General features: G+C 41.2%; 1 protein-coding gene across 2 annotated transcripts in view; it reads left to right on the top strand.

Moving 5' to 3' along the window:
• OSBPL3 (oxysterol binding protein like 3) overlaps nt 1–12,612 on the top strand; it is a 210,007-nt gene that overhangs the window by 92,320 nt on the left and 105,075 nt on the right. For both annotated transcript variants that reach the window (XM_069729873.1, XM_069729874.1), the window contains one exon: nt 9,842–10,065. In XM_069729873.1, coding sequence (XP_069585974.1) covers nt 9,970–10,065 — 96 coding nt within the window. In that variant the 5' untranslated portion in view covers nt 9,842–9,969. The remainder of the gene's footprint in view (nt 1–9,841; nt 10,066–12,612) is intronic.

Below are 12,612 nucleotides of genomic sequence, written 5' to 3'. Positions count from 1 at the left end.
CAAAGACGACCCAGGAAAACATACTCAGAAGGGAGGTAAGAACATTTCTAAAACAATCCACAGTGAGGAGATTGGAACAAAACAAAATCCTCTAAACTGCATGCTCGCAAACGCCAGAAGCCTGACAAACAAGATGGAAGAACTAGAAGCAGAAATATCTACAGGTAACTTTGACATAGTGGGAATAACCGAGACATGGTTAGATGAAAGCTATGACTGGGCAGTTAACTTACAGGGTTACAGTCTGTTTAGAAAGGATCGTAAAAATCGGAGAGGAGGAGGGGTTTGTCTCTATGTAAAGTCTTGTCTAAAGTCCACTTTAAGGGAGGATATTAGCGAAGGGAATGAGGATGTCGAGTCCATATGGGTTGAAATTCATGGAGGGAAAAATGGTAACAAAATTCTCATTGGGGTCTGTTACAAACCCCCAAATATAACAGAAAGCATGGAAAGTCTACTTCTAAAGCAGATAGATGAAGCTGCATCCCATAATGAGGTCCTGGTTATGGGGGACTTTAACTACCCGGATATTAACTGGGAAACAGAAACCTGTGAAACCCATAAAGGCAACAGGTTTCTGCTAATAACCAAGAAAAATTATCTTTCACAATTGGTGCAGAATCCAACCAGAGGAGCAGCACTTTTAGACCTAATACTATCTAATAGACCTGACAGAATAACAAATCTGCAGGTGGTTGGGCATTTAGGAAATAGCGACCACAATATTGTGCAGTTTCACCTGTCTTTCACTAGGGGGACTTGTCAGGGAGTCACAAAAACATTGAACTTTAGGAAGGCAAAGTTTGAACAGCTTAGAGATGCCCTTAATCTGGTAGACTGGGACAATATCCTCAGAAATGAGAATACAGATAATAAATGGGAAATGTTTAAGAACATCCTAAATAGGCAGTGTAAGCGGTTTATACCTTGTGGGAATAAAAGGACTAGAAATAGGAAAAACCCAATGTGGCTAAACAAAGAAGTAAGACAGGCAATTAACAGTAAAAAGAAAGCATTTGCACTACTAAAGCAGGATGGCACCATTGAAGCTCTAAAAAACTATAGGGAGAAAAATACTTTATCTAAAAAACTAATTAAAGCTGCCAAAAAGGAAACAGAGAAGCACATTGCTAAGGAGAGTAAAACTAATCCCAAACTGTTCTTCAACTATATCAATAGTAAAAGAATAAAAACTGAAAATGTAGGCCCCTTAAAAAATAGTGAGGAAAGAATGGTTGTAGATGACGAGGAAAAAGCTAACATATTAAACACCTTCTTCTCCACGGTATTCACGGTGGAAAATGAAATGCTAGGTGAAATCCCAAGAAACAATGAAAACCCTATATTAAGGGTCACCAATCTAACCCAAGAAGAGGTGCGAAACCGGCTAAATAAGATTAAAATAGATAAATCTCCGGGTCCGGATGGCATACACCCACGAGTACTAAGAGAACTAAGTAATGTAATAGATAAACCATTATTTCTTATTTTTAGTGACTCTATAGCGACAGGGTCTGTTCCGCAGGACTGGCGCATAGCAAATGTGGTGCCAATATTCAAAAAGGGCTCTAAAAGTGAACCTGGAAATTATAGGCCAGTAAGTCTAACCTCTATTGTTGGTAAAATATTTGAAGGGTTTCTGAGGGATGTTATTCTGGATTATCTCAATGAGAATAACTGTTTAACTCCATATCAGCATGGGTTTATGAGAAATCGCTCCTGTCAAACCAATCTAATCAGTTTTTATGAAGAGGTAAGCTATAGGCTGGACCACGGTGAGTCATTGGACGTGGTATATCTCGATTTTTCCAAAGCGTTTGATACCGTGCCGCACAAGAGGTTGGTACACAAAATGAGAATGCTTGGTCTGGGGGAAAATGTGTGCAAATGGGTTAGTAACTGGCTTAGTGATAGAAAGCAGAGGGTGGTTATAAATGGTATAGTCTCTAACTGGGTCTCTGTGACCAGTGGGGTACCGCAGGGGTCAGTATTGGGACCTGTTCTCTTCAACATATTCATTAATGATCTGGTAGAAGGTTTACACAGTAAAATATCGATATTTGCAGATGATACAAAACTATGTAAAGCAGTTAATACAAGAGAAGATAGTATTCTGCTACAGATGGATCTGGATAAGTTGGAAACTTGGGCTGAAAGGTGGCAGATGAGGTTTAACAATGATAAATGTAAGGTTATACACATGGGAAGAGGGAATCAATATCACCATTACACACTGAACGGGAAACCACTGGGTAAATCTGACAGGGAGAAGGACTTGGGGATCCTAGTTAATGATAAACTTACCTGGAGCAGCCAGTGCCAGGCAGCAGCTGCCAAGGCAAACAGGATCATGGGGTGCATTAAAAGAGGTCTGGATACACATGATGAGAGCATTATACTGCCTCTGTACAAATCCCTAGTTAGACCGCACATGGAGTACTGTGTCCAGTTTTGGGCACCGGTGCTCAGGAAGGATATAATGGAACTAGAGAGAGTACAAAGGAGGGCAACAAAATTAATAAAGGGGATGGGAGAACTACAATACCCAGATAGATTAGCGAAATTAGGATTATTTAGTCTAGAAAAAAGACGACTGAGGGGCGATCTAATAACCATGTATAAGTATATAAGGGGACAATACAAATATCTCGCTGAGGATCTGTTTATACCAAGGAAGGTGACGGGCACAAGGGGCATTCTTTGCGTCTGGAGGAGTGAAGGTTTTTCCACCAACATAGAAGAGGATTCTTTACTGTTAGGGCAGTGAGAATCTGGAATTGCTTGCCTGAGGAGGTGGTGATGGCGAACTCAGTCGAGGGGTTCAAGAGAGGCCTGGATGTCTTCCTGGAGCAGAACAATATTGTATCATACAATTATTAGGTTCTGTAGAAGGACGTAGATCTGGGTATTTATTATAATGGAATATAGGCTGAACTGGATGGACAAATGTCTTTTTTCGGCCTTACTAACTATGTTACTATGTTACTTCCCTCCTGATATTCGTGTTGGACGGTAGTGAAAGTGTTACTATAGTCGTCTTCTGTCCTGTGTTCTTAGTAAGGCATTTGTAGGGAAATCCTGTGTGGTTTTCAGATGACACCGCTTCAGAAACTAAACTAGTAAAAGATCTGCAGTAAAAATATATTTTAAACTATGAAAAAAAGCATACTGCCAAGTAATTACTCTGTACATTAATACTTTATGACAGCTTTTTCTCCTGTAAATCAATAAAAATCAGTGGGGACAGCACATGTAGATCATGTACCATAGCTCCTGTCAAAAAGAAAGCTACTGTATAATGCCAGTCTGAACTGTATCTATTAGATACGGTAAGTGTTGGTCGAATGCTCATTAGATATTGGCTCTTTTTTCCCAGCTCCCCCATACACATGGACACTAGGCTCAGCCAAGCATTTGTGTTCTCTATGGGGAGAGCAGAGTAAGTAGCGGCCAGATTTATCACCCAGGGAAAAAAAGATCACGGTGATTGAATTCAAGCTGCCCAATCCTTTTTTTGTTGGGGGAGATTTGGCAGAGACCCTGATTCCAGTGGTGTCACTTTTAGGGCATTTTATTGACTTAACATCTCACTGAGGAGCTCTGTCTACCCCAGCCAAGCCGCTGATTGACAGCTCACATTTTAATTTTAGAAGGGAATCTGTCACAAGGTTTATACTCCCCAAGCTGAAGGTAGCAAAATATAGAGTGAGAGATGCTTAATCCAGTGGGTGTTACTAGGCTTCCTGCTGTAGTTTTGCTAAAATCACAATTCTCTTCTGCAGCTCTGCTAGTCTTCTCAATGAGGATCCTTGCGTTTAACGATGCCTGCTCCATAGACTGATTGCTTTCTGCACTGTGCTTAGACAGAAAGTGGTCACTCAATGGAGAGAGAAAAGAATAGTTTTAACTCATGGATATCAAATGCTATATGGCAGAAAATAATTGGGAGAGCCAGCAGATAAGCAGACGTTTTAGAAAAGGTATAGCAAGAAGCCTAGTAAGGCTACGTTCACATTTGCGGTGCGTCGGGCGCAACCGCGGCGACGCATGTGTCATGCGCCCCTATATTTAACATGGGGGCGAATGGACATGCGTTGTCTTGCGTTTTGTGATGCATGCGTCTGTTTTGGCGCAAGAGTCAGGGCGCAGAGGACGCAGCAAGTTGCATTTTTTTGCGTCCAAAATCAGCCAAAAAATGGACGCATGCGTCACAAAACAACGCATTTTTGCATGTGTTTTGCATGCGTTGTGCGTTGCGTCGCCGACGCAACACACAAAAACGCAAATGTGAACGTAGCCTAAGAGACACAATGCTAGAATCATGTTTTCCGCTCTTACTTTGTGTCAGATGGGGAAGCAAAAACCTGGTGATGGTGTATATCTAAACTAGAATTGACAATGCAGTATCACACTATAGACATACACTTCTTGTATGTATTGGTGCTTCTTCACTGCTATGAAGACCTTGTTTGTACAGAGATTTTCTTCCCTAGAATCTATGCAGTCAAACATCAGATTCAGGCTCCCGAACCGTGGGCAGCATCAATCACACTGGCTGCACTATTGCTGCCATGAATATTTTACTCTAAACACTGTCGTGTTTCAAGGGTCCAAGGGGTCTCAGATAACTAGTCCAAGCTTTTCAAAGTACCGTATGTTTTCTCTGAAACGCCGCAGCATTTCATAGTAAAACATACATGGCTGCAATAACGCAGTTATGACTGATTTATGCCGCTGCCTGTGGATTGTGTAGTAATAATCTGATGCCTGGTTCCCGTTAAGGTGGGTATATGACTGGGAAGTGGAAGGAGGCAATAAGAGTGATCGCAGGTCTGCCACTATACTGTATTGCTGCCATTACAGTGGGCAAAAGAAGTTATCACTCAACTCTACCCAGATCCTTTTTTTCTGTACATCTCGTATATTCGTTAATCCTTTATTACTATAAATCTATCATATGTGGGTGTCCTGAAATGCATAGAATTGGGGAATTGGCACGACGTTTTCCACCATGTCATTACCGTATGTAAATAGCAGCGGTAATGAGCAGTGATGACACTTGTATGACCAACTTACCTTCTGGATCTGTTTCCCAGGTGCTCCATGTAGTACAACAGAGCCCGGTGATCTCATTAGCTCCATTTTATTGCCATGCCCAGGGCAGAGCCATCACCACGTGGCTATAATTGTTGCCATAAATAACATAAGCTTGCATATGAATGAGAGACACAGTCAGCAATGCGTAAAACAAGTCCGTTTAGACATTTGCCGATGACGCATCACTTGTCTTTATCTGGTTAGTTTTCTCTTTTTAGGATGGTGTGAAGGCGAAGCTCGCATCTTATCTGGACAAGATCAAAATATGTTGTTGGGGCACTAAGTACTTACGTTTAACGTAGCCATAGGACCCTTCTACCAGACCTGTATAGGAAATCGGGACAAACTATGCAGTGTGTATCTATGTTCATAAAAGTTTGTGAGCCCTTTAGAAATTTCCAAATTTCCATATTTCCATATTTCTGCATAAATTTGTATAATTATATCAGATTTTCTCGCAGTTCATAAAAGTAAATAGAGATCAGATAAATGAGTTACAAATGTTAGATTTTGCTGAAGATTATCCACTATCTTACGTCTTATGTGAACCTTTGCTCTCTATATTTTGTGTAACCCCTCTCCTCTTATACACTATAGCTGCATCTAAACGTTTCCTGTAATTGCTGACTAGTCCTGCGCTGGGAGGAATTGTAGCCTGTTTCTTCCTACAAAACAGGTTCAACTGGGTTGTATTGTTGGGTTTTCTCCCGTGGACTTCTTGCTTCAGGTCCTTCCACAACATTTCTGTAGGAATAATATCAGGACTTTGACTTGGTAATTTCAAATCTGTAACTTTATTGTTTAGTTCTGTAGAATGACTTGTGACTTTCACATTGATTTCGCTGCATGAACCACATTCTCTTGATATCGAGCTCACTGATGGATGTCCTTTACTTACATTTGGAATTTGCTGATATAATTGAGAATTCATCGTTGCATCATTGATACCAAGCTGTCTTGGCCCAGATGCAGTAAAATAGGTATAGACCATGACCACCACCATGTTTTACTGATGGTATTTTTGTCTCATCTGTACACAAAACATTGTCCCAGTAGCCTTTTGGCAAACTGCAGATGTACAGCATTGTTCGGAGAGTAGTAGTTTTCTTCTTTGTGCAATCCTACAATGCACAGCATTGATGTGCAGTATTCTCCTGATGGTGGACGTGTGAGCACTAACATTACCTAATCTGAGATAGGCCTTTAGTTGCTTAGCGGTTACCTTGTTTTCTTTTGTGACCACATTGACTATTATGCACCTTGCTCTTGGAGTGATCTTGGATCGACCTCTAGTCAAGTTGCTCAGTTATTTTGGGCACTTGGATGACAACAGGGATGTCCCAGTGCATTGGTGCAAGAAGTGTGATCAGAATAGTAGGGATATTGGTTAGGTTACATTTGAAGATTTCATTGCGTGGGTGGGGGATGTGCTTGTACACCTTAATACAAAACCCCATCCATACACCCATCGCTTAAGTAATTGGGATAGAAAGGTTGATTGATTGCATGCAATAATATAAATATACACATATACACACATATGTGTGTGTGTGTGTATATATATATATATATATATATATATATATGTACAGTATATGTGTGTGTGTATGTATGTCTTTCACATGCCTATGTCTTGCTTTTATTGCTTGCCAAAGACAGTGATGCATGAGTAAAAAAAGAAAAAGAGGAAATATGTGCATGTAATAGCAAATCTTCCCTAAGGGATAAATGGCTCCTGATAAATCTCGTGTGCTGTTTCTTTAGAAGCTCAGGCTTTCAGTGGTTACGGTTTCATTTTTGTATATATGGAAGGCAATCTGTGATCTGAAACCTGATGGACTCACAACAGACCTGCCATCAATTGGCAGTCCTGTTGCAGTTTGGCGGACATTTAGGCTTAGTAGTCAGAGTCAAAATTGCAAGATATTTTTTTTTAGTGTAGATAGTGTTATGGAACAGAAATATGACTGCAAATGCAAAAAAAAATAGTATGTTTAACCTTAAAATTTGATTAAAAAATGGTTTCTGTTGGCACACTTTCCTTTTACAGCCATAATCCACAATACCTTCACCTGTGCCTGCTTTATACTAGGTAATATGGCAATTTTATGGTCTTTGAGACTTCCTATTCCCCTTCCCCATGCTCAGTGTCCTCATAAGACCCTCTCCTCACTGTACGCCGTGTGTAGTGTGTGCCTGACTGCCTCGGCGCTCGCTGTACACCCGTCCAGGTACTATTCTATTTTTATGTCCTCGCTTTACGAACCTTGTTTAATCTCCATGGCAATGGGTTCCCACACTGAAATCCCATGGCTAGGGCTTTTTCTTCGGCTTCTGCCTTTTGGCTCTCCATTTAAATTTCTATTAATATTTCCCCAGGCTCCTACTATTTATAGCTGTGCTACTTATGCTTTTTTTTATTCAGGCAACCTTAGGCATGCAGATCTTGAAATAACTTGTGTATCCTCAGTGGCTTTATTATATGCTCAGCTAATTTATAGGGATGTTGAGACAAAGCTGTTCTTTATTCTCACTATTTAATCTTATTACGATTGTAATCTACCATCTCTACTGTGTACATGGCTTTGGTGACACTACCCAAATATGTATGGTCACAGCCTAAATAACGATCCCTAATAGTGTTACCAGATGAGTAGTAGTGTCACATTCTATGTCATGGGAGGGGAAACTTCTTCTTTTTTTTTCTTTCTAACGGCCATTTGGATATTCATGTCATCCTTCGGGGGCCGTACAAATCACTCGCTAACTCCGCCCACAAAGTATGTCCTGATTCTGGCACTGGTGTCAGGATGTAATCTTTCATTGCACTCTCCTCATCACTCAGTAGTGAACAGAGCGCCATCAAAATACAGCTGCCCGCCCAAGTTCTGCGTCCCCCAGGAATTGGCCCAGCTGCCGGATAAAAGGGCTGTAAATGGCCCGCAGGCCTCAGGTTTCCCACCCCTGTTCTACATAATGACATGCATGGTGGGGCAGCACGGTGGCTCAGTGGTTAGCACCGCAGCCTTGTAGTGCTGAAGTCTTGGGTTCATACCCCCACCAAGGACAACATCTGCAAGGAGTTTGTAGTTCTCGCCGTGTTTGCGTGGGTTTCCTGCGGGTTCTCTGGTTTCCTCCCACATTCCAAAAACATACTGATAGGAATATGTTAGCACCATATAAAAATAAAGATTATTATGCATTTTTATGAAAACAAACTGCAAAGAACAAAATAGTCTCCAAAGCCTAGCATTCGGTCATCTGACATTTTGTGGGGGTACTTGCTCTCATTGTGGATACCAGCTGATTATGGAGTCTTAAGGGGCACTTACTCTACAAGATAATCAAAAATGAGTGTTAAGAATGATTGTTCTTGAGTGTTGTTTCATGATTATCTGACCATGTAAACAGGTTGTCGATCATCTAATGAACAAGCAAAACGCTCATTCATCATCAAATTATATTTTATGCAGCAAAAAAGATAATCTTTCTCGGTGGTGCATCATCGAACAGGACTTGCGCTGCCGAGAACAGTGGTAGCGTCTGCACACTTGGCGATCTATTACAGATGGCTCAGTTTCCTTTATTTACTTTGGTCTACATTTCTAAACAGGCATTCAAACGACCACCGATCGGTAAACCGTTACTGATGGGCGGTTATATTGTGCCGCTGCTTCATCAATGTAAACCGACCTTTATTGGTAATGTTTCTTGGTAAAAAACATGTCAATTAGGTCTTTCTTGGAAAGCGAACCGACTATAGTGCTATTGCTATCTTGTAGGTCGGTGGTTTGATTCTTAACGAGCATTGAGAAATGAGTGTTGCAAGTGATTGATATCCCTAATCTGCTCTAGTAGATCCCAAAATATCTCCAGAATGAAGGTCCCCCGACTCCCATCCATCCTAATGCTGCTGTAGCCGCTTCCAGATGTAGAATTAATGGAAAGGTGGCCATGCTTGTGTGGCTTTGTCTATTCACTTTTATACGAGTCATAATAACCTAGTCAAGCATCTGGGCCCACCTCTTTCATTACTGGATGTGGAACCTACACCTATCACCATTTTGGAGATTAGACGTTTCTGAGATGTCCACAAGATATACCAAAAATATCTAAGCTAGGAAAACCCCATAGGCTTTGTGTTGTACCTAAAGTTAAGCCCAGTTTCATATTGATATACTATATGACAAAATACTACATGAGGTAGGGATGAGGGCGCCAATATAACAGTACAGAACCTCGTCCAGGTTATGTGGGTAATCCAGCTTAGTTCACATCCGCTCAGAAGAAGTATGGTGGGTGACGTCTACAGAGATGTCTGAGGACATAACGTTACCTGCCCCGCTCACGTCCCGGTACACAAGAAAGCGGAGCCAGATTACTGTAGCTAAATGTAACTACCAATGATCGCTTTTAGATTGTGTTATTTGCTTTTATGTATTCTGAGATTTTTGTATGCCTTTTTTTGTTTGTTTTTTGATTTTTCTAAGAACAAGTCAACCATTAAAAGGGAATTTTTCAGTTAAAGAATGCGTGCTGGTCGGATTAGCTAATTAATATACCATGTAAAGAAAGATGGATCCAACAATAGAGCTTTTGTATAGAGACATGCAAGTTGTACAAATGCCCATGTTATATTCGTATTTCTCTACAGCATGTAGCTTCTGTACTGAAACAATAGGTAAGAAGCAAACAAAAGTTGCATAAGTTTCTGACTTGTAGTTTGTTCCTTTTATCTCCATAGGAGCTGAAGGAATGTGTTCACACCAAACAGAACATGAATAAGCAATTGTGCCGATCTGGCGCTCCCCAGCCTAAATATAAGAAAATTACCGGGAGCCTCTGTTACATTTCCTGAGTCAAGAACAGAATATGAATATGGGGGAAGAAAGAAACCTTGGAATGTCACAGAAGATGTCTCCATCCCGAAGTACTAGCAGTTGCTCCTCAAAGCTGGGGAGTCGCCAGGTCAGTTTGCCAATTTCAGGGATTGCAGTAAGAATATAATTTGTCTGCTTACACAATGGAACAAAATTCAGCCAGGTCGCCTGCCGCTCACCGTCCCCAGGTGACACTGTTGTTTTTAAACCAGGTGTTTCCTGGTAGACGGCTGCGCTGACTTTGGTCTTGATAAAACACAGTGGACCAACACCAGCAGATGACATAGCTCCCCAAACCATCACAGATTGTGGAAACTTCACACTAGACCTTAAGCAGCTTGGATTGTGGCCTCTCCACTCTTCCTCAAGAGTCTGGGACTTTGATTTGCAAGGTCTAGTGTGAAGTTTCCACAGTCAGTGATGGTTTGTGGAGCCATGTCATCTGCTGGTGTAGGTCCACTGTGTTTTGTCAAGACCAAAGTCAGCGCAGCTGTTTACCAGGAAATTTTAGAACACTTAAGGTACCTTCACACTGAACAACTTTACAACGATAACGATAGCGATCTGTGACGTTGCAGCGTCCTGGATAGCGATATCGTTGTGTTTGACACGCAGCAGCGATCAGGATCCTGCTGTGACATCGCTGGTCGGAGCTAGAAGGCCAGCACTTTATCTCGTCGCTGGATCACCCGCTGACATCGCTGAATCAGCGTGTGTGATGCCGATCCAGCGATGTCTTCACTTGTAACCAGGGTAAACATCGAGTTACTAAGCGCAGGGCCGCGCTTAGCAACCCGATGTTTACCCTGGTTACCATTGTAAATGTAAAAAAAAAAAAACACTACATACTTACATTCCGGTGTCTGTCGCGTCCCCCGGCGTCAGCTTCCCGCACTGACTGTGAGCGCCGGCCGTAAAGCACAGCGGTGACGTCTCCGCTGTGCTCTGCTTTTTTTTTTTTTTTTTTTAGAAGTGCCTTTGAATTGCTGCTGTAGCAAGAATCTGTACTCGAGCACTATTTAAAAGCACTCTTCCTGTGTGCACATCTATTCTTTCTCGCCCATCCTCAGACTGTGAAAGTATTTTGTAAATTGTGTTTGAGTATCTATTCTTTCTATAGCAGCAGTTCAAAGCCACTTCTAAAAGAGCATGAACTAGGCAGTTAAAAAGACACTTTCGGCATTATGCTTGAGAGCGAAAGAACCAATATAACGTAATGGAATATAATGTAAAGATTTGTAACTTAAAGGGGTTTCCCATCAACAAAAGTTAGTTTTAATTAATAGATGTTGGAATAATAATTTCCACACTTGGATGTATTAAAAAAAAAATGTTCCTGTGCTGAGATTCTTATAATTGTGCCCCAGCTCTGTACTCTGTAATGGCTGCGTCTCACTGTGCAGGAACATGGTCTGATCATACCACAACAGGGGCACATTTATAACATTATCTCCGCACAGGAACATCTTATGCCAAATATGTGAACATATTTAACATAATAAATACTTTGTAAGGCCTTAGAGTAGAAACAACTCTCCTTTTAGATGTATCTCCTTACTTACCTTTGTACATGCCCTTTGCTCTGTTAGTTCAAGCACAGATTTAAGCAGAACAGACGAGCAATATAGACTAGGAACATTTTTTGTATATTTATGGTGACATATATTCTATAGAGATTTGTGAATAATTTAAAATTATAAAAAGTATGTGTGTGTTTAGCCAAAAGGTTAATAGTCTTGTATGGGCTCATATTTATGTGGTGAGCAGCGACCTTTCGCAATTAGTGATATGCTATCGCTTTCTATGATGAGGTTCCTTATATAAGGCTGGTAAAATGACCAACACATGTTGGTCCTTGGGTCTTTGTTGGATTTTACGGTTTCTCAGTTGTATGTGTTTTGGTAGACTACTTTCTTATGAAGCGACTCACTTTTGTCTTATATTGCTGCTTAAAGCAATTGTCCTTTCATCTTTTTACATGCCATTGTTATGTAATTAACCTGCCAGGCAACTTTGCAGCTTGTGTTCATCACTTTTTCTGCTCTGGCTTCCACTCTGTGCCTAGTGGCCATATAACTTTCCTGGTGCCTCCCGAATCATCCTGTGCTGACATCATGTTGACAGGTCACGTGGTACGGTGCCTATAAAGCACTGCCCTCTCTTTGGGACATCCGCAATGGTCTTACTTTCCCATCATGAATGGCATTGTATTCCAATGCAATGGAGGAGAAGCCCAGGAAATAGAAGAGGGCAGGATCTGAACGGTGGAAATAGAAGAGGGCAGGGTCGTAACGATGGAGCTTCTCCGCGATGACCTTTGTTTTCAGCATGAAGTTGAAACTATAGATCGCCCTGCCCCCGCTGCGATGGGGACTTAACCAGGAGGAAGAATCATTGGACCGCTAGCTAAAGGGAGGAATCTCCTTAACCAGACCACAAAGATCCCTGTACATTTTTATAGGTGTTATCTCAACTAGCCAAATTGGTCAAACTGAAAAAATTCTTGAATAAAACAAGCAACTTTTTTCTTTTTAACTTGCATCTTATTTAAATATCCTCTCTTTTCTCGACAACAGGCGGATTTTTAATTTCTTTGTTTACATCTAGTTACCAAGATTACCGTCCTCCTCTGATA

Source organism: Ranitomeya imitator, chromosome 6 (assembly GCF_032444005.1).
Source record: "Ranitomeya imitator isolate aRanImi1 chromosome 6, aRanImi1.pri, whole genome shotgun sequence".
NCBI lineage: Eukaryota > Metazoa > Chordata > Amphibia > Anura > Dendrobatidae > Ranitomeya > Ranitomeya imitator.
The sequence above is the reverse complement of the archived record's forward strand: the minus strand, read 5'-3'. Positions and strand labels throughout refer to the sequence as shown.